Source organism: Hyperoodon ampullatus (assembly GCF_949752795.1).
Source record: "Hyperoodon ampullatus genome assembly, chromosome: 18".
Classification (NCBI taxonomy): domain Eukaryota; kingdom Metazoa; phylum Chordata; class Mammalia; order Artiodactyla; family Ziphiidae; genus Hyperoodon; species Hyperoodon ampullatus.
This window is the reverse complement of record NC_136931.1, coordinates 27643326-27661538: the sequence shown is the minus strand read 5'-3', so window position 1 is coordinate 27661538 and position 18213 is coordinate 27643326. Positions and strand designations below refer to the sequence as shown.

Below are 18213 nucleotides of genomic sequence, written 5' to 3'. Positions count from 1 at the left end.
TCCCCTCCTGCCCAGGGACCATTCCACCCTTGCCTGAGCTCCCAAGACACCTCCAACCACCACTCAAGGCCCTCACTCCCCCTAGCCCAGCACCAACCTGCTCCCCAGCCTTCCCACGGATCACTGGCTGTGGCAGGGCCATCTCCAGCCTGTGCAGGAGCCATGCCATCAACCTGCAAGGGGGAGAGAGAGAGTCAGATCCCTCCCAAGGCAGGTAGCAAGCCTGCCTGAAGGTGGACTGGAACCCAAGCCCCCGGCCCTGAAAACCACTGCCCCATCCCTGGCCTCCTCAGGAAAGCCTCTGGCTACTGTTCCGACCCCAGCAGGTAACTCAGTCCCCCACACCCTCCCTGCCACCCCCAAGGTGCATTTCAGGCCCCTCACACACTGCCAGGGTGGGAGCACCTAGCAGTACCTATCCTGATTTTATTCTATTTTTTTCATTTTTATTTTTTAAATAAATTTATTTATTTATTTTTGGCTGCATTGGATCTTTGTTGCTGCGTACGGGTTTTCTCTAGTTGTGGCGAGCGGGGGCTACACTTCATTGCAGTGTGCGGGCTTCTCATTGCAGTGGCTTCTCTTGTTGTGGAGCACGGGCTCTAGGCGCCAAGAGCTTCAGTAGTTGTGGCTTGAGAGCTCTAGAGCACAGGCTCAGTAGTTGTGGCACGCGGGCTTAGTTGCTCTGGGGCATGTGGGATCTTCCCAGACCAGGGCTTGAACCCATGTCCCCTGCATTGGCAGGCGGATTCTTAACCACTGCGCCACCGGGGAAGTCCCTATCCTGATTTTAAATGCATGTACCACTTGGACCAACAACTCCATTTCCTCTGATTTACTTGCACATGAACGCAACGATGCCTATACAAGGCTATTAACTGCAGCAAAAGTGGAAACAAACCTGAATGTCCACTGAATGCTTAAATAAAAGCTGGTACATCCGTATAACATACTATGCAGCCATTGAAAGAATGGAGCAGACCTCTGTGCATAAAACCACCTCTGAGTTACGTCTTTAGGTGAAAAAAGTGAGATGAGGAACAGTATCTAGAGTTTGCTGCTGCCGGGTACGTGAGTTTAAAGGAGAAATGTGCTCAGAGGTTGTCTACGTGTAGGAAACGCACGGAAGCAGGAGAAGCTGCTGATACGAATGCCCGGGGAGGGGGTGCTGCAAACCCCTTTGAATTTTCTCTCAGGTGCATGTGTTACTTTTTTTTTTTTTTTTGCGTTACGCGGGCCTCTCTCTGTTGTGGCCTCTCCCGTTGCGGAGCACAGGCTCCGGACATGCAGGCTCAGCAGCCATGACTCACGGGTCTAGCCGCTTCGCGGCATGTGGGATCTTCCCGCATCAGGGCACGAACCCGTATCCCCTGCATCGGCAGGCGGACTCTCTACCACTGCGCCACGAGGGAAGCCCTACTTTTCTAATTTAAAAGACTCATTTGGTGGATGTTGGGCTGGGGCCACGCACTGAGTCTGCTGCTTGTGGGAGGAGAGACATTTGGGAGGCTCACCTGGCAGAGTCCTGGCGGGGCGGCAGGGAGGAGGCCTGGATGCCGGGCTGGGGCTCTGGAGTCGGCTCCTCCTCAGGCTTCGTGGGGGCAGGAGCAGGCAGGGAGGGGCTCTCCTGGGCCTGCGGCACGGGCTCCGTCTCCAAGGGGGGTCCTGGGGGCTCTATGCAGCAGGGAGGGCAGGAGACTAAGGATGACATGGTGGGGCTCCATGCAACCCCTAGGGCACGGAGTCTAGATTCAAGGTGCCAACGTGAGTGAGTGGGGAGCCCCTTGGGACCACCCCAACTCCCCTCATCATCAGACAAACACAGAGCTGAGGTGCAGGGAGGGGAAGGGACTTGTTCAGGACCTCACAACGCTGTCCCAGGCTACTGGCTTCCCAGCCTGGGCCAGAGAGGGGGGTTTAGGACTCCCACAACAGCCTGCTCCCTGCAAGCCCTGAACCCCGCCCCGAGCATCCTTCAGGCTCCAGTTGTACCCCCAGCCCAATCTGTGGCCATCCCAGCCAGCCCCTTCCCAGGTCCCCTCCCTGTACCTGGACCCAAGGCAGCATCTGCAGGCTCATCTCTCCAGCCCTGGGTCGTAAACAGGAAGTGACGTCACGAAAGAAGGTCAGGTGGATTTCCTGCCCCGGCCAGCCCCGCCCACCCTTCCCCTGAATGCCCTGCCTCTCTTGCAGTCACTCCGTGGGTCCCAGGGGTGAGGACAGCCTGCTGGAGTAGGTAGGCACTTCCTGGGTGGTCAGCTGCCTGCTCCCCCTTTTCCTCGACTTACCTCGGAGGTTTTCGGAGGCTGAGGCAGCATATTCTCCAGATTCTGCTCAAGCCACCTGAGCAGCCAGGGCCCGGGCCTGAAGAGGGGCCAGAGGTCAGCCGAGCGGCCTCAAGGAGTGCCCAGCCACGCTGTCCTGACCACCTGCTGGGGTCCCAGGCCTCGACCAGCCCTTCCTCAGCTCCCATTCTGCACACTGGGGACCTTGGACTGGATACTCTTAAAGGGCCTCCGGGGTGGGGGACTTCCACCAACCTGAAATTCTGACCCAGGGCTGGACCAGGTTCTGGAACAACAGGCCTAGCCTTGGCCTCCTGGGCACAGATGAGAACAGGGGCTGCCTGGGGACCTGAATGCAGCCTGGGGGCCTCCCTGTGACTGGGACTGAGAGGTCTGGCTTCATGGGTATGTGAGCAGTGTGGTCACACAGGGCCCCATACTTAAAGGGCCCATTTTTGGTTTAATGCTCTATCGTCACTGTCTTAAACTCTTAATAATTTTTTTAAAGGAGTCCTACATTTTCATTTTGCACTGGGCCCCACTAATTATGTAGCTGGCCGTGGGACAAACGTTGGGTCCCCAGATCCATCTGACCTCCAGGCAGCCCTGTCCTCTTCAGGGAAGCTCCATGCTCCCAGGGGAACCCATCCCCCAGATACGGCCCCCCAAAAAGCTGGCAAGTCCTTTGGGTGCTTTCATCCTAAATCATTTTACTGGTCTCACAAGTCAGCGGAGTGGCCCTGGAACCCATGACCAGGGCAGCCTCCAGGGGACAAAAGAAATAGCAAACTGGAGCAATGGATGAATGAATGGAGTGTGTGATTGTACACATTCATTCATTCATTCATTCATTCATATATTCATTCATCCCTTCTGTGCTGAGTCCCTTTTGTATGGCAGGCACTGTGCTGGGCACCAGGGCATTCAGCAGTGACTGAGACAAAAGCCCCCGTGCTCAAGGACCCGACAGTCTAATGAATGAATGAGGGAAGGAATGAATGGGTGGGGTGAATGGAGATGAAGGCATGACTCTGAATTTCCAGCAGAGACAGCAAACTGGAGGCTTCAGGTTTATTGGGGGAGCTCACAGTGTTTTTGGAAACTTTTCAATTAGTTGGCAACATCTAAAAATTAAGGACTATGTAAAAGCCTAAATTTCTAGCTTCTCTTGAAAAACTGGAGGATCTGGCCACACCGGGTCAGCACTCCTGCAGGGCAGAGGGAAGTGGAGTTCAGTGGGGCCCCTCCCTGGAGAGAGACATGGGCTCCCCCGTTTGCCACAGTTCCCATCCAGCCTGCCACCCGCCTTGGTCAGCTCTGAGAAGTCTGAAGCTGTTGCCAACCGTGAGACCAACCTGAGCACCCCAATGTCCCCCACGGTAGCCCAGGCCCTGCTTCCGGGCTTCACACGGCACCCACCTACTCGAGGCCCATCTCTGAGGAGCTCATCCATGCCTTCTCCCCATCCTCAGAAGGTGGCCCTCCCCCTCCCGGGATCTCTCAGTAATCAACACAAAAAACCATGAGCAGCACCGGACCCATCGTTCCGGTTTTGTGGACGAGAAAAGTGAGGCTCAGAAGAGATGAGAGGCATGTCCAAGGTCACACACAGGTGGTGGTGGACCCTGGGCTCCGGGCTTGCTGAGCCCACCACACACACTACAGATGGGGCTCGAGGATGGGGACTCACCCGGTGTCTTGGGCCCTGGGGGCCTCACAGTGTCCATCTGCAGAAGAAAGGAAGCCGGTCAGCAGCAAGAGGGCTGGCTGGAGCTCCCCGGTTATAGCCCAACTCAAACCCAGCTTCGAACCCAGGCCGAGTCCGATGAGAAGCTCTGGCCCCGTGGACTCACCCCAGGGATCAGGGCCCAACGCAACAGTCCCTGAGCCCACCCCTAAGCCATCCTGCTTCCTGGCCTTACCTGAGCCCCCAGTGCTGCAGTGCCCAAGGATCTGTCCTCCTGCCTGCTGGGACAGACAGACAGACGTGGGCAGAGAGTCCAGGGCCATCAGCCTCCCTCCCCACCCTTCCCCACCCGGTTTGCCTCAGCCCCCGGCCCCAGTAGTACCTGAGCTGGACCCTCCAAGCCACCAGCAGTGCTCTGGGCAGGCCTGCCACTGTGGACAGGCTGCGGGACGACCTTCTCCACACCCTTTCTGAGCCAGGTCAGCACCCGGCTGCTGGGGACACTGAGAGACAGAGATACCGGCCTGCCCTCAATGTCCCCAGCCCCTCTCTGGTCGGAATGGCAGTGCACAGCATCCTAAAGAACTTGGTTTGAACCCCAAACCTCTATCTCCCCACTGTGACACTTCAGACACATCACCTCCCTCCTGGAACCTCGTGTCCCTCTCTGGAAAATGGGGGATGCCAACCCTTGGTGCCATTCCAAGCCCACCGCCATCAGATACTCAGTAAAAGCATCACCGTATCACCCTGCTGCCCCATTAGCCTGGCTCCAGGGGGTCCCTCCTGCACTCAGCACATGTCTTGTGCTCTGAAAGGGTTGAGAGTTTCCTGTGAGGTGTTTCCTTGTGATGGAGGCTAGTCAGCCTAAACATGAGGGTCACAGACTCACCGTCTGAGACCAACCCTCCACACCCGCTGCAGACACGCTTACTTGGATAAGTACCAAGGGTCTAAAATATCTGAGCTATCCGGGAGATTTCATGGAAAAGTCTGGATTTCTGTCTTCATTGGGAAAATGAGAAGCTCTGGCCACACTAAACCTGCGTTTCACCCAAGCACTGAGAAACCTGTGGTCCCCCCGCTCCATTTCTCTTGGTCACATGGTCCATTTGGCCCAGGAGGCCCCCACCTCTGCCTGAGCCTCCCTCAGCCAGTTCCTAAGATGTTCTGTGCCTTTGCTTGGGAGTGACTGTAGACCTGAGAGCAGTGCCCATCCCCACCCTCTCAACGGCTCCCTAGCTTGGCGGGGGGGCTGGCCCTGAGGAGAGGGGAGGGTGGTGCAGTACCTGTTCGCTTCCGGAACCACAGCGACCTGAGCCTGGAGGGATGTGGGTGGAGAAGGGGCAGCCTCCTGGGTTTCTGGAAAGGAGTCCCTCATACTTTAGAACGGGAGCCTCAGAGAGACCTGTTTCTACCCTGCTGAGGAGGTCAAGTCAGAGGCAGAGGAGAGGGGAGAACCCTGAGGGAGTCAGAAGCCCAGGGTTCCAGCTCAGCTCAGCTAAAAAGTCCCCAGGAGCCCACCCTTAGCTTCTCTGAGCCTCAGTTTCTTCATCTGTGAAATGGGTCTGCCAACCTCGTGGGCTGCTGCAAGAAGGCTCCGAGCAGTGGAGAACACAGCCCTTTCCCCACCTCCAGCCACCCTGCCAGCCTGGGCTTCCAGCACTCACCCTGAGGGCCCGGATCAGCCTCAGCCACTTCCTTCCCCACGCAGGCCTCCTCAGGTGGCTGGAGGGTTCAAACAGGACCATGTAAACCCTCAGAGAGACTAGCCTAAGGCAGGAGCAGCCCCTGATCCCCCCTCACAACCGACCGCCCACAGGATCAAACAGCTCTATTCTCACAGTGGTCTCTGTAAATCCTGGTGGCCTCACCTTCCACCTGGGACACTCCCTTCTTCCCAGCCCCAGGGGTCCCTCATCCAGGGCTGGGCCCTCACCACGCCCTCCCCCCAAGGTACCTCCCAGGCCTATCACATCCCCCAGGAAGCTGCCCCACTCAAGTGGCCTGAAAAGAAAGAGGAAGAGAGTTACAAGGCCTTGGGGCAACTGAGGGGAGGAGGAGGCGGAAGAGCCCAGCCCTCGGCCAGCCCCCAGCCAGTCCCTCCCTCTCATTCTGCGCCAAAACTTCCATTGCCCCCCTAGTAGCTGGGAGGCCTTCAGCTTCTGCCCTCTGCCTCTCATCTGCCTCTGCAGCTGCACCTCTGCTGCTGTGTGCGCATGTGTGCAGGTACAGACAAGCATGCACATGCATACAGACACACTAACATGTGTGCACACATACACTAATACACTCTCTCATATACTTCACACACATACACAGACACAGGCACATGTGTATACAGAAAGTGACACACAGACACGTGTGTATACACACTTGCATACACACACGAGCTGACACAAAAATAAGTCCATCTGCTCACACATAGATGTGCCCATGCAAGACACAAAGCACATGTGCATATACATTTGCATGTGCGTGCATGCCCCAACACACGCACATGTGCATATAGGCACATGCCCACTTGTGCATATACACATGTGCATGTATGCAGATACACACGTGCAAATATCTGCAAGTGTACAGACACAGACATACAAACATGCATATGCACACAATACATTTGCATATATACACAGACACAGATATCTGTGTACACAGACACAGATATCTGTGTGTACACACATGTACATATACATGCTCAGTCACATAAACAGGCATATACACACATACACATATGTACCTGCACTAACACACGAACATGATGTGTTCATGCACTCATGAACACATTATTTCATATGTGTATTAACACACAAATACACACATAGATGTGCATACATGCACAGGTGCACAAAATATGTATATATACAAACATGCAGGCACATACCAATATGTCTATCCATACAAGCACAGATACGCAAATGAGCATACACGTACACACACATGAATAGATTCACAGACTCAGAAACACACACTTATACACACTAGCATGCCCCACATGCACATGGAACTATAGGCACACGAATGCGTGTGCACATACACATATATGTGCTTACATGTATGTGTGTACACACACCTGTGAATCGGCATGCATGTGTTCGTGGGCACACAGTTTGCTAATACACATGCATACACAAACATACCACTAAGAACACGAGGCACACATGTATGTACATACACACGTGTGCACATGCAAACACATATGCACAGCAACCCTATACCTGGATAGCTCACTGTTTCCTAAACACACCCTGAATTACCCAGTAATAGCCTTTCCTCTGCCAGGAAGGCCCCACCTCTTCATCTCCTCCAGTTACGATTTGGCCCAGCCCACTGTGGCTAGGAAGCACTCCTCCACCAGCTTCCAATCTCCAAAATTAAAATGACTCTCTCCTCTGAGCTCCCAGAGTTTCCAGTCTGATACACTTATTTGGTCCTCCCAGAAGGGTAAGCTGAGGATGCTGTTGAAGCTCACCACCTTGTCTCATCACCTCTGTCTCCTAGAAGAATAACCTGGTTGGGTTCTCGTCTGCTGACCCCCAGGGACAATGCTTTATTCATCACTGTGCTCCTGGCACTGCACACAGGCCTGGCATCAATTAGAAGCAAAATCAAATCTGTCTGAGTTTCTGAATTGGTTGTCATCAGGTTCCCGAATGAATGGGATACAGAGCTGGCAAGTTTGATGTGCTTGACTGAAAGTTCTAGAGCAGTGCTGCTCAAAATGTGGTCCAGGAACCAGTGTCAGTCTGCAAACTGTTACTGGTCCACAGTGATTAAGCAGTTTGCAGCAGATTGTATAGCAACACACTGCTTCCCTCATGCAGAAAGTCTTACTGCAAAACAAATACAACTGAACAAAGCAGTGTGCTTACTTACATAGTAAATTTACATCTGGCAAGCTTCTGATCGCCTCCTGGACTGGTAACAAACAGTTCATGGATTGCCTACTTTGAGTAGCTCTAGAGGTTGGTAAACAATGGTCAGTGGGTGAAATCCAGCCCATTGCTCGTTTTTGTAAATAAAGATTTATTGGAACACAACCAGCTACGCTCATTCATTTACGTATTGTCTATGGCTGTTTTCACACTACGGCGGCAGAGTTGAGTAATTAACAGAGATGGCATGACCTACAAAGCCTGAAATATTTACTATCTGGCTGTTTACAGAACCAGGTGACTGCCACATTTCCTTCTGGCTCTAATTTTCTCTGTTGTGGAAGGTCGCTGGGGGCAGGTGACCTGAGCTGGGGATTCTCCGAGCAGTGAGGCCAGTGTGCCCTTCCTCACCATTCAGTTCTTACCAGGGACTCTTCCTCTAGCTCAGTCTCCTCAGGGGCTGTTTCAGGCTCCGGCTCCAACTCTGGCTCTGGTTCTGGTTCTGTCCCCTCCTCCTCCTCTCTCTTGGTCTTCACTGGTGTCCCTGGGGGCTGAGGCAGCACCCTCTGGACCCAGCCTAGCATCCTGACACCTGTAGGGGACCGAGTCCTTAGGCGTCTCCAGAATGCTCACAGTTGCTCCCACCATTCATGGGCTCCTTTTGTGCGTTATATATTTCCCTTTTCCTTCATCATCTTTAAAAATATTTTTGTAGTTATACCTCCAGGTATTTTCCTGATAGAAATACTCAAGCCCACAGACATATGTGTGTAAAGAGGCCGGTCACAACAGTGTTAGAGCAAAAGATGAAAAACATCCAAATATCCATCAGTAGGAGACTGGTTACTGGGAAGTACCTAATCGGTCTTCTGTAAGAGGGGCACAGATTAAATAAATTATAGTACATCCAATAATGGAATATTATGGAGCCATTTTTTAAAGTAGATCAATTTGAACTAACATGGAAAGATCTACACGCTTTGGACTCCAGTCATGAGCAAATCAGTTAAATGCTCCATGCCTCAGTTTGCTTGTCTGTAAAATGGGGATGTTAATAGTAGCTATCTTGTGGAGGTTAATGTGAGGATAAAATAAACTGATGAGAACAGTGACTGGCACACACTGAGAGCTTAATAAATGTTGGCTGTGATTATCATTGGATGTTAAGCAAAAATGCCAATGATAGACTATCATGTTCAGCATAATCCCATTATAAATTTTTAAAAATACATTATGAGCAGCATATGAATGGAAAATATTTTTTGTTTAATGTAAGATAAAAATCAACCTATTTTCATGATTTAGAAATTTTTAAGATAAAATAACAAGCCCCTTTTTTCATGGTTTACTGAGATAGTTCAGCCCTACCCTACACGGGCTCAGTTTCTGGCATCATTTACTTTCAGGGAATGGGCAACCCTGCCCTTATGACTAAATCCCTGCAGGATGGCCTGGCCCAGCGGGCGCCACACAGGTCAATATATGCAAACTCCCAGCCTTGAAGGGCCCTTCCGAGGCCGTGCCCCGCATGGTGTATCCTCCCTCCCCCCAGCCATGGGCAGCCAAGGTATTCTCTGTCCCTCGTCTGCCTGGGACCCTGGCCACAGGCTGCAAAGGGCAGGCACAGGGCCCAGGACCCCTGCCCCAGTGCCCATCTCCCCGCAGCCCCGGCCATGCTGCCTGCCCTACTACTCACAGCCCTGATTTCTGTCCCTGCTCTGGCCTCAGCAGCACAGCTTCTCCTAAGCGAAGCTGTGCTGAAGGACACAGCTCTGAGTGGGGGGTCAGATCCCTGGCTCAGCCACCAAAAATGTGACTTGGGCCAGACCCGACACCTCTGGTCTTCCATTTCCTTGTTGGGTATGGGGGTAGAAACACTGATTTCCAAGGTTGGTAGAGCCCAAGATTGCATGTTTAGGATGGCAGATTCCACCGATCCCAGCCAGCCCAGGCAGCCCCATAAGCCATGATCACCTCATCCTCACCTCCTCCCACTCAGCCTCAGTAAATAAGCGTTTTCATCACCACTTTATAGCCAAGGAAATGGAGGTACAGAGAGGTCAGCAGACTTGCCCAAAGTGACACAGCCAGTAAGTGGCCCAGCTGAGTTTACGCTCAGGTCTGCCTGGCTCCAGGTGTCCCACATCTACCCCGGAGGTACTGACGTTTGCCCAGGATCGGCTGCTTCTGCAGGCCAGTCCTGCAAGCCATTTCCCAGCAGGCAGCAATGCTGGCTTGCACTTCTGAACCTTCTGGAAATGACTAGGGAAGCCTTCCCCACTCCCAGTTTCCCTTCTTCCCCCAGACCCAGCCATTTCCTCCTGCACAGAAACACGTGAGGCCCCTCCCATCTTTTTGCCCTGTTGCTGCTGATTCCACGTTGATGAGGGAGGCGCAGGCGGGAAGGGGGGCCTGGGAGTGGTACCCAGAACAACAACAGTGCTTGGACCACCAGCCTTTCAGAGTCTTCCGGGGAGCTGCGGAAGATACAGATTCCTAGGCCCCTCTACTGGATCTGGAATCCGTATTTCACAAGCTGCCTTGGAGAGTCACTAAGGCTTGAGCCTCGCAGGGGAAGACAGAAGCCTCAGGTTTCCAGCCTTGCCGGGTTCTCCATGTCTAAATGGCTTGATGGGAGGAGAGCACGGAGGGAGTCTCATCAGGGGTCCCACGGAGCCGCCCCCTCATCCTGAGTTACCTGCTCAGATGCCGTCCACCAGCCAGGAATTGCCTTCTTCCTGCCTCTATCAGCTGGCCTCTCAGACACAGAGGGGATTAATTGGCAGCAGCCGGCCCGGCCCGTATGCAAAGGATTAGGAGGTGCTAAAGAGGGTGGGGAGGTGGCTGTGGAAGAGAAGAGATTGATGCGGGAGGGAGCCGGCAGCAAACCCCACAGGGGCCACCAGGAATCGGCCCCGGGGAAGGACCCCTACATGGCCCTGGTTTGGGGCACCATGAGCTGCCAGGGGACCTGGTTCCCTGCAAACCCTGGCCAACCCACAGAGCGGCTGGTGGGAGGATAAGAGCTTGGAGTCCCCAGGTGATTCTGGGAGACTCCTCAAGGTAGCAGGGGCCTGTCAACTCTCAGTCAGCAGTGGCGGGAGGCACATTCCAGCTCTCCAGCCCCCATGCAGGGACTCAAGCAGAGTCCCTGTCTCAGAATCTTCTGCAGCTTGGGCAGGGCCTCAGCACCCCCTGCCTTGGGATCCACCAGAATGGCTGTGGTCCCAGGGCTGGGCCTTTAGGGAGGATCCAAGGACGGATAGATGACTGACTGCGTCCAAGCCGGCCTCCTGAACTGAGGTCGAGCCCTAGAGGGGGATGGCGATCTCAGGGGAGAGCGGGAGAGGGACAGAGGCCCAGCACAAAGGGGCTCAGTGAGGTGACAGGACCTGGGTGGGGGGCAGGGCAGTGGGCTGTTTAGCAAAGGGGCAGGGGTCTTGACTTGATCACCTACAATATTTCTCGACCTTGCCTATGTGCCAGGCAGCCTGCCAGCCTTGGCACATTGAGAAGGACAGAAATAGGACCTGCCCTCATGGAGCTTACATTCCAATGCAAGATTCAGAAGTAAAAAAGATTAACGATGAACTTAAAAATATTGCAGATATGCTGAGTGCCATGAAAGAAACACACAGAGACATGTGTGAGGTGGTGGGGAGTGGGAGTGGGCATAGGTGCCTCTATGAAGAGGGACATATTTGAGCTGAGACATAGGATCTGAGTGAATCGTGCTCCAGGCAAGGGTAAATAAAGGTCCTGAGGCTGGAATGAGCTTGGATGCACCTGAGGAACAGAGAGGGGGCCAGGGGCTTAGTGGGTGTAGGGGAGAGTGGTGGGAGATGAGGTCCAGGGCAGATCAGGTAGGGCCTGTAAGCCACGGTCGGAAGATTGGGTTTTAGCTGATGGCCCATGGAAGCCCATGATGGTTTAGAACAGGGGCCGGACACCACCTGTGCAGCTGTTTTGTAGTGGGCAGGTGTGGAAGCAAGGCACTAGTCAGGAGGTAGCGGTGGAACAAACCAGTTTCTGACTGGACGACCCCTGTCCTCTCCTTCCTGTGCAGAAGCTCTGATATGCAACCACCCCCAAGGCAACTGGTATGGGAGAATGTTCTTTCTGCCGTGCTCTGTCAATACGCCAGGCTGCTGGGGATCAAAGCTCCTCCCCATGGCACCTCCAGCTGGAGAGGACAGTGAGCTCTACTGCTCTGCCTGGGTGTGCAAGTGACGGCCAGCGTCGTCGGTGATGCTCACCCTTGCCTCTAGCTCGACGGAGGCCAGCGCAGAGATGATGAGGCTTGGACTGAGCAGGTGGCAGGAGAGAGAAAAGGGGAGGGGAGGGAAAAGGGAGGTGTTGAGGGTGCTCAGCTTAGGCAACTGGCAGGTGGTGCCATTTACTGAAAAGAGGGAGCCTGGGGCTGTGGTGTGGAAGAGTTTTGGGGGGAAATCATGAGCTCTACTTCGTTGTCTGAGAGACATCTGAGTGGAAATGTGCACCAGGTGGTGAGAGGTGTGTTTTGCGGGGTGGGGGGTGTCTGGAGTCTGGGAGAGGTGGACGACTGGAGATGGAAATTTTGGAGGCATCAGCTCAGCTTGTAGATGATACTTAAAGCCACAGGACTGATTGAGTCAAAAGTAGAGAAGAGAAGGACCAGAGATGATGCCTGGAGCACACTGGCACATTTCGAAGTTGGGAAAAGAAGGAGGAGCTAGGAAAGGAGACTGAAAGAGCTGCTGGTGGGGTAAGGGAAGAGCCAGGAAGCCAGGTTTGCTGCAGCCAAGACGGCTGAGTGTGTTGGGGGAGGATTGGCCACATGGGACCCCCGCGTGAGCCGAGGCTGACCTGTGCCCCAAGGCTCGGCAACCTGGGGGCATGGAGTCCGGCCAGTGGCCAGAGTCAGGTGGGCCTGGCTGAAGAGTAACAAGCTCTAGGGTGAGGCAAATGAACGAACCTCAGCTACACCCCAGTTGGATGACTCTCGTGTGCATATATAGGGAGGGAAAGAAGCCAGACTCAAAGGACCCCAATGGCCCATGCATACAAAGCTCAAATAGGGCACAATTAGCCTGTCTTGTCTATGGCTGCAAACATAGGTAGTAAGATTATAAAGAAAAGCAGTGGTTATACTACTCGGCCAGGAGAGTGGTTACCTCTTGCAGGAGGTGGGACTGGGAAGGGGTATGCGGAAGCTTCTAGGGGCTAGCGGGGCCCTAACTTGCTTTCTTTAGCTGACATCAATTTTTTAAAACAATGTTATTGTCGTATAATTTGTATGCCTTAAAATTCACCAGTTTTAAGGGTACAACTCAATTATTTTTAGTAAATTTACTGAGCTATGCAACATCTAGTTTTAGAACATTTCCATCAGCCCAGTAAGATCCCTCATGCTGGTTAGAATCACTCCCCATTCCCCCCGCCAGCCTCAGGCAACCACTAATCTGCTTTCTGTCTCTAAATATGTGCCTTTTCTAGGCATTCTATATAAATGGAGCATATAATATGTGGAGTGTTTCTGTGTCTGGTTTCTTTCATTTAGCATAATGTTTTGATGATCATCTACATTGTAGCACATATCCATAATTCATTTCTTTTTAATTCCCGAGAGTATTCCATGGCATTCAGTCTGTTTCCATGGCATAGATATATTAGTCTGTTTACCTATCCGCTAGTCAATGGACACTTAATTTGTTTCCACCTTTTGGCTATTATAAATAATGCTGCTATGAACATCTGCATGCAAGTCTTTGTGTGGACATATATCTTCATGTCTCTTGGGAAGATTCCTAGAGGTAGAATTGCTGGGTCATATGGTAAATTTATGTTTCACTTTTTAAGAAACTGCTACACTGTTTCGCAAAGTAGTACCCATGTCTTGACCTGACTGGTAGTTACACAGGGTCTCACTTTATAAATTATGAGTTACATTATATATTTATGCACTTTCTGGATTTTGTTATATTTTTAACTTTAAAAGAGTTTTAAAAAAAATTGCGATGGGGTGGTGAATGAAGTCCAGGGAAAGTTTTCTTTAAGGGGTGGGTCTTGGGGACACTGCCCTGGGGCTGGATGCAGCACTGGAGGAGAAGCAACTAGGGAGCCAAATCCTACTTGAATCTCACAGTAGGGGTGCCAGGGCCCATCAGGCTCAGCACTTGGGCAGATGTATGCAAAAGCACGTGCCAAGATATGCAAATAAGTTAAGAGTCTCCCCAGGGTTTCCTCACGGGGATGGGGGGGCAGAGTGCACCTCCAGTGGTTCTTTTTTTTCTTTTGGCCTCCCTGCGAGCCTTGTGGGATCTTAGTCCCCTGACCAGGGATTGAACCCCGGACCATGGCAGTGAAAGCGCTTAGTCCTAACTACTGGACCGCCAGGGAAGTCTCCCAGTGGTTCTGACCTTGATGGTGGTCAGGCCCCAGGGTTTCAGGGTGCTGGGCTTAGGACCTCATGACCTCGCTTTTTTGGGAAGGTGGGAGGGAGGCTGCAGGCCTGCAGGGAGATATCACCTGCTAATCCCTGTCCTGCTGAGGCCGCCACTCTCCCTGATCCCCTTATGCTGACCCTGGATCCTGGAAGCCACTAATCACCTCTGGAGACTCAAGGACTGGCAGGCAGGGCAGTGTCCTCTTCCGTGAGGCTTGTAAGGAGGGGAGCAATTGTCCGTGAGCCCTGCCAGCTCACAGGCACTCCTCCCGGCAGGGCCCGGGGGCCCTTGCCTAACGCAGATGGGAGCTTTGAGGCCCAGAGACAGACAGTAAGTAGTCTAGAGTCACACAGCCTGCCCTGGCTGGCCCTGGCCAGCCCTGGCATGGCCACCCCCAGGGAGACCCAGCTCCTTGTCTGATTTTCCCAACATGCCCAGCCGGTGTGAGGCCTGGGAGACAGCATCCTTCAGGAAGGCTGAAAGAGGGGGCCAGTGCAAGGACCCCTGGCAGCAGGCTCTTCTCCTCGGAGCCTCCGGTTGTCATGGTGGCGGAGGAGCTGGTGCCCTCACAATCGGGCTGCAATGGGCATTGTCTCTGCAGAATGTTCCTTTATTCCCCTACTGCCTTATAAGGCACTGGGCCTCGGCCCATCTCCCTGCCTCTTTTCCCCACTGAGCAGTCGGAAGAGCGGAAAATCCCTGTGAGCCTGTGCACCTGGGGCCCGTGGCCTGCAGGTGAGGTACCACTGGGGTGGACCAGGAGCAGGGAGTCCTCCCTCCCCTCTACCCTCACTTCCCCACTTCCCTGTCCCTTCCCCACGAAGGCCCAGCCTTCGAGGCGGCTTCCCCGTCTGGTCGCCATGCCCTCTCCGTGCTCCTCCAGGGCCCAAGGTCCTCTCTCCTCCTGCCCACCTCCCTACCACCCACCTCCGTCTCTCACCTCCAACTGGGGTCAGGAAGAAAGCAACGGGACTCAACAAATTCTCACTAAAGTTTAAATGACTCAAAGGCTCTGGGAATATCCACTTTTTAAAACGAAGCACTGGGGAACCAGCCGTATTTTTTCCAGTTCCTGTCTATCACGTCTCTCCCCTTATTTAAAACCTTTCTATGTCTCCCTGTAGAATGTTGAGTAAATGCCAGATACCTTAGCTAAGGCCAGAAGCCCATAATTAATTACCCAGAGGCAGACTGGGCTCAATTGTGAATCCACTTGCTGCTGTTGCCGCTTCCTGCTCATTATTGAAGAACAGACACAAATGGCATCTCTTTTTAGACCATTCGCTGAATCCTCCAGCCTCCCCAGACACACACTCCCTGTACTGACCTCTGCCGGGGCCCTCAGCACATCCTCTGTGTGTGTGTGTATTTGAGCGTCCCTGACCCCACCATAGCTCCTGGCACACAGTAGGTGGTCAGTACCTGTTGGACAAATAGACAAATCAGCACTGGCCAAGGTTGTGTTCCCACACAGAAGGGTGTCTGGTTAGGGTGTCTCTGCCCCCCCAGCCATGGCCCGCATCGTCAACCTGGTGCCCTGGGAGGACGGCTCCACCCACGTGTACGCATCCCCGGCCATCCTGCAGCCCGTGGCACCGTGGCGCAACAAGCTGGCCAGCGTGAAGCAGCAGCTCTACCACCCAGCCCTGCCCAGCCTGCGCCGCATGGACATGGACTCCGTCAGGGCCTGCCTTTCCGATGAGCACTGCCAGTCCACCACCTACTGCCGCAAAGGTCAGGCCACCTGGCCACCACCAGCCCCTTTGGGCCTTCGGGGAAGTCGTGGGTGGTTTGGAGGAGAGAGATCTCGGAGGGAGAAACCATGAGTGGCAGGTGAAAGGGTTAAAGGGAGTCGCCCCAGCTCTGCTCTCCCCCTGCTGGGGTATCCTCCAGGTCTGAGCCTCTGTTCCCTCATCAGTAAAATGGGGATGCTGACAGTGCCGGCTTGTCAGGGCTATTTTGAGATTAAGATGAGATAAGGCACGAAAAGCACTTGGAGTTGTGCCTGGCACATAATATGTGCTCAACAATATGTTATTATTATTAATGGAGTGGGAACTGCGCAGAGCCCAGCAGTGGCAGGAGGAGGAGGAATAATAATAGCAGGAATAACAACTTCTGCCTGATCATCGCTCCCTTTGAAAGACGGAGAGAAAGACACCTGTCATGAAAGAGAGGTGGACATGGGAGCCTTTGGGGTAAAGGGCCACACGGGGCTAAGGAAGAACCCTTCATCGATTGAGAAGCTTGGGTATGGAGATAGCGGTGCCACACAGACACCCACACTCATGCATTCCAGCACATTTATTAATTGCCTGCTTTGTGCCTGACACTGTGCCTGGAACAGAGGCGCTCCAGCTAGCGGGAACAGCACATGCAGAGGCCTGGAGGGGAGAAGCTGCGTGAGGTGTTGGTGAGCTTGAGGGGCGTGCTTAGGTGGGAGGCTAAGGAGTGCGGGGGCAGCAGGAGCTGTGGCTGCGGATGAGGACACAGCCCAGGGAGGGCTAAGCTCAGGGGTCTGGGGTTCCTGGGGAGGTAGATAAGAACCTCTGAAGACTTTAAGAAGGAAAGAGGTCCGAGCGCTGGGGCCGTGGGGAGTGGGTGACCCAGAGAGACGAGAAGTGGATGATGGGGGGGAGGGGGAGTGATTAGGACACTGGGAGGGACCACAGTCTCCAGGAAGTAGTGATAGTGTCTGGCCACAGGGGAGGGATTTGGAAGGTATTTAGGAGATAAAGTAACATGATTTGTACCAGTGTGGGTAGAGGGGCAAGAGTGAGGAGTCCAGGGAGATACCCAGGTTCACACCCCGGTGGCGGGTGGAGGGAGGGTGTCAGAGACTATAGGGAGATCTCCAGAGGCCCCGCCAGGATGGGAAACACAAATACGGGAAGTGGGTGGGGACGCAGTGGGGGGAAGGGGTGAAAGGCGAGGTGGAGTCCCGACACCCCCCTCCGAAGGGGAGCAGCTATGAGGTCCTGCTGATACCGTGTGGGAAAGGTCAGCACAGTTCTACGAATTTCCTGGCTGCGTGGAGAGGCCAGGAGTCTAGATTTTTAGGGAGAGCTCTTGATTATTGCAAGTACGTTTTAAATAAAAGCAATGGAGTCACAGTTTCAAAATTCAAAATGCTGTAACAATGTACATTTAAAAAATTCTCACTCCTGCCCTGCTACCCCCACTTACAGGTAACCACTCTGAGCTCCTGCTGAATCCTTCCATTGTTTACTACTGTAAATACAAACCTATTCTCTTCCTCCCCAACTTTTTTTATTAGGAACATATTCAAACATAGAGGAAGGTTGAAAGACTAATACTATGAACATTCATTACCTTCCACCTGCTTCAATTAATGTTTTGACATATTTGTTTTCATTCTCTCTCTCTCTCTCTCTCTCTCACACACACACACTTTAGCAAGCAATTCCCAATGACAGAAACAATCTCAATACCATTATCACATCTAGGAAAGTTAAAAATAATTCCCTAACATCTAATATTCAGTCCATATTAAAACATCCCCAATTATCACCAAAGATGTCCTTTATAGCTGTCAAAAAAATTTTGGAACCAGGATTCAGTCTAGGATTGTACCTTGTAATTTGTTGTCATGTCTCTTGGGTCTTAGTCTAAAACAGTCTACCCACTTTCCATTTTTCCCTCATAATATTGACTTTTTAAAGAGTCCAAAACAGTTTTATTGTAGACGAGTCCTACATTGTGAATTTGAGTGATTGTTTCCTTATGGTGTTGATTACCTTGAGAGTCTATTTTCTGTCAACTAGAAGATAGGTGTAGAAGCTTTCACAGGTGTTGGATGCCATATTTGCCATGATGGCTCAGCAGGAGGCACATAATGTCATTATCCCACTATTCGTGATGCTAAGTTCGATGACTTGGCTGGGTGATGACCTGAATCTATATTCTTCTTTGCCTCC

The 18213-nt window shown here is 52.8% G+C and overlaps 1 protein-coding gene across 1 annotated transcript in view; it reads right to left on the bottom strand.

The window, feature by feature from the left end:
• CNGB1 (cyclic nucleotide gated channel subunit beta 1) overlaps positions 1-18213 on the bottom strand; it is a gene marked incomplete at its 3' end in the record, with an annotated part of 139418 nt that overhangs the window by 108457 nt on the left and 12748 nt on the right. The window contains exons 2-11 of the mRNA XM_079724051.1: positions 8276-8442; positions 5643-5700; positions 5262-5334; positions 4355-4475; positions 4208-4253; positions 3976-4012; positions 2289-2364; positions 2050-2089; positions 1515-1674; positions 98-173 (exon numbers count right to left, since the gene is read on the bottom strand). Of these exons, the coding sequence (XP_079580177.1) occupies positions 98-173; positions 1515-1674; positions 2050-2089; positions 2289-2364; positions 3976-4012; positions 4208-4253; positions 4355-4475; positions 5262-5334; positions 5643-5700; positions 8276-8434 (846 nt within the window). The 5' untranslated portion in view covers positions 8435-8442. The remainder of the gene's footprint in view (positions 1-97; positions 174-1514; positions 1675-2049; positions 2090-2288; positions 2365-3975; positions 4013-4207; positions 4254-4354; positions 4476-5261; positions 5335-5642; positions 5701-8275; positions 8443-18213) is intronic.